Source organism: Sinocyclocheilus grahami, unplaced genomic scaffold, assembly GCF_001515645.1.
Source record: "Sinocyclocheilus grahami isolate Dianchi unplaced genomic scaffold, SAMN03320097.WGS_v1.1 scaffold6200.1, whole genome shotgun sequence".
Lineage (NCBI taxonomy): Eukaryota > Metazoa > Chordata > Actinopteri > Cypriniformes > Cyprinidae > Sinocyclocheilus > Sinocyclocheilus grahami.
The window spans coordinates 1-1,915 of NW_015510686.1; the positions used below are offsets into that span (position 1 = coordinate 1).

The 1,915-nt window shown below is 33.5% G+C and overlaps 1 protein-coding gene across 1 annotated transcript in view; it reads right to left on the bottom strand.

Annotated features, from left to right (window-relative positions):
- Positions 1-885: 885 nt before the first annotated feature.
- LOC107577489 (mucolipin-2-like) overlaps positions 886-1,915 on the bottom strand; it is a 7,276-nt gene continuing 6,246 nt past the window's right edge. The window contains exon 12 of the mRNA XM_016263558.1: positions 886-1,262. Within this exon, the coding sequence (XP_016119044.1) occupies positions 1,041-1,262 (222 nt within the window). The 3' untranslated portion in view covers positions 886-1,040. The remainder of the gene's footprint in view (positions 1,263-1,915) is intronic.

The following is a 1,915-nucleotide window of genomic DNA, read 5'->3' on the forward strand; positions in this document are numbered from 1 at the left end:
AGGAGAAGTTGATATGAAGCGCTAAAAACAAGTACAGTATAGTAAGTACAGTACAGCTTTTTATTTGTTGAATTTTATTCAACCAGCAAGGAAAGTTACAAAATTATGCCACCATTTACTCACTCTGATGTTGTCCTGAATAATATTTATTTATTTATATTAATTCTTTGCAGTTAAAAAAAAGAACAAAAAGAAAAATAAACCAAAAGCAAAAAATCCAAACAAAAAACAGAACAAAACTAAACAAAAAACAAACTCCCACAAAAAAAATAAATAAAAAAAAAAAGCAAAAAACCCAAACAAAAAACAAACACCCACAAAAAAGAAAAAACAAACAAACCAAAAGCAAAACAAAATCCAAACAAATACCCCCCCAAAAGAAACACAAAATGTTCTTTCCCTTTCCTCAGATATTTTGTCTAAAATTATTATTATTAGTAGTAGTAGTAGTTGTTAGTTAGTTAGTTAAGCCTAAGAAATAAAATAAAATGGGTTTGGAAAGATATCCATAATAGTGACAGTTTTGAGTTTTGTGTGAACTAACCTATGAAGATCATTTAAAAAAATTATAAATACAAAAATATAAAAAAATTTCAGTTTAATATACAGGAAGCCTTAAAGGGAAGACACTTTTTTTTAGCATAAGATAATAAAATGAGTTTGGAAAGACAGTAAATGATGACAGTTTCATTTTTATGTGAACTAATCTGTTAAGAGAATAAATAAAAATAGTCATAGATGCTCATTTGATCCATTATTACATCACTAATAAGGCCTCTTCCTTCAAACCCTAAATTCAATAATAATCAAATGTATTTATTATATTACCATTGCTCTTTTTGCCAGTTTATTTTATTTTATTTTTTTCATGAGATAGTGGAAGGGGGCTCGAATATAACAGGATGAAGGGGGATAACAAGAGTTGGAAATGTTTGCAAGCCAGTTCAAACTCGCATCCATGTAAGCATTGCAGTCCAATGTGTTGGAACGTGTGCTAACTACTAAACCATGAAGAAATGCTAGAAAGTAGTCACAGTAGGTTACGCTGAGAGTACCTTGATCGTCTCGTAAGCGTCTGTGATGAGGGCGATGAAGAGACTGAGCACCATGTAGATGAAGAGCGAGATGAACGAGTAGAGATAAGCTCGGCTGAACAACCACACCATTGTGTTCTTTTGCTCAAACTGTGCAAACGTAGGAAACATGTCGTCCCCGTTGACTAGAGAGAAGAGGCACTCTGCCACACGACTCAGCCCTTCAAACTGACCCACAGAATATTGGTGATTGCATGGGAGAAAACATTTGGAGAAAGTTTGCATGAGACCAGTGTGAAATACTGACAGCTGGCAGTATAAAAATACATTATTTATTAATTAAAACACTTTATATAATGATGTGTGTGTGCGAAAATATGTATACAGATTAGATAGATAGATAGATAGATAGATAGATAGATAGATAGATAGATAGATAGATAAAGATGGATAGACAGATAGATAGACATACAGACAGCAGAAAGACAGACAGACAGACAGACAGATAGATGTGTGTAGATAGATACAGTAGACAGACAGATAGACAGATAGATAGATAAAGCAGACAGACAGACAGATAGATACAGTAGACAGACAGATAGATAGATAGATGTGTGTAGATAGATACAGTAGACAGACAGATAGATAGATAGATACAGCAGACAGACAGACAGATAGATACAGTAGACAGACAGATAGGCAGATAGATAGATGTGTGTAGATAGATACAGTAGACAGACAGACAGATAGATGTGTGTAGATACAGTAGACAGACAGACTGACAGATAGATGTGTGTAGATAGATACAGTAGACAGATAGATAGATGTGTGTAGATACAGTAGACAGACAGGCAGACAGACAGATAGATAGATAGATAGAT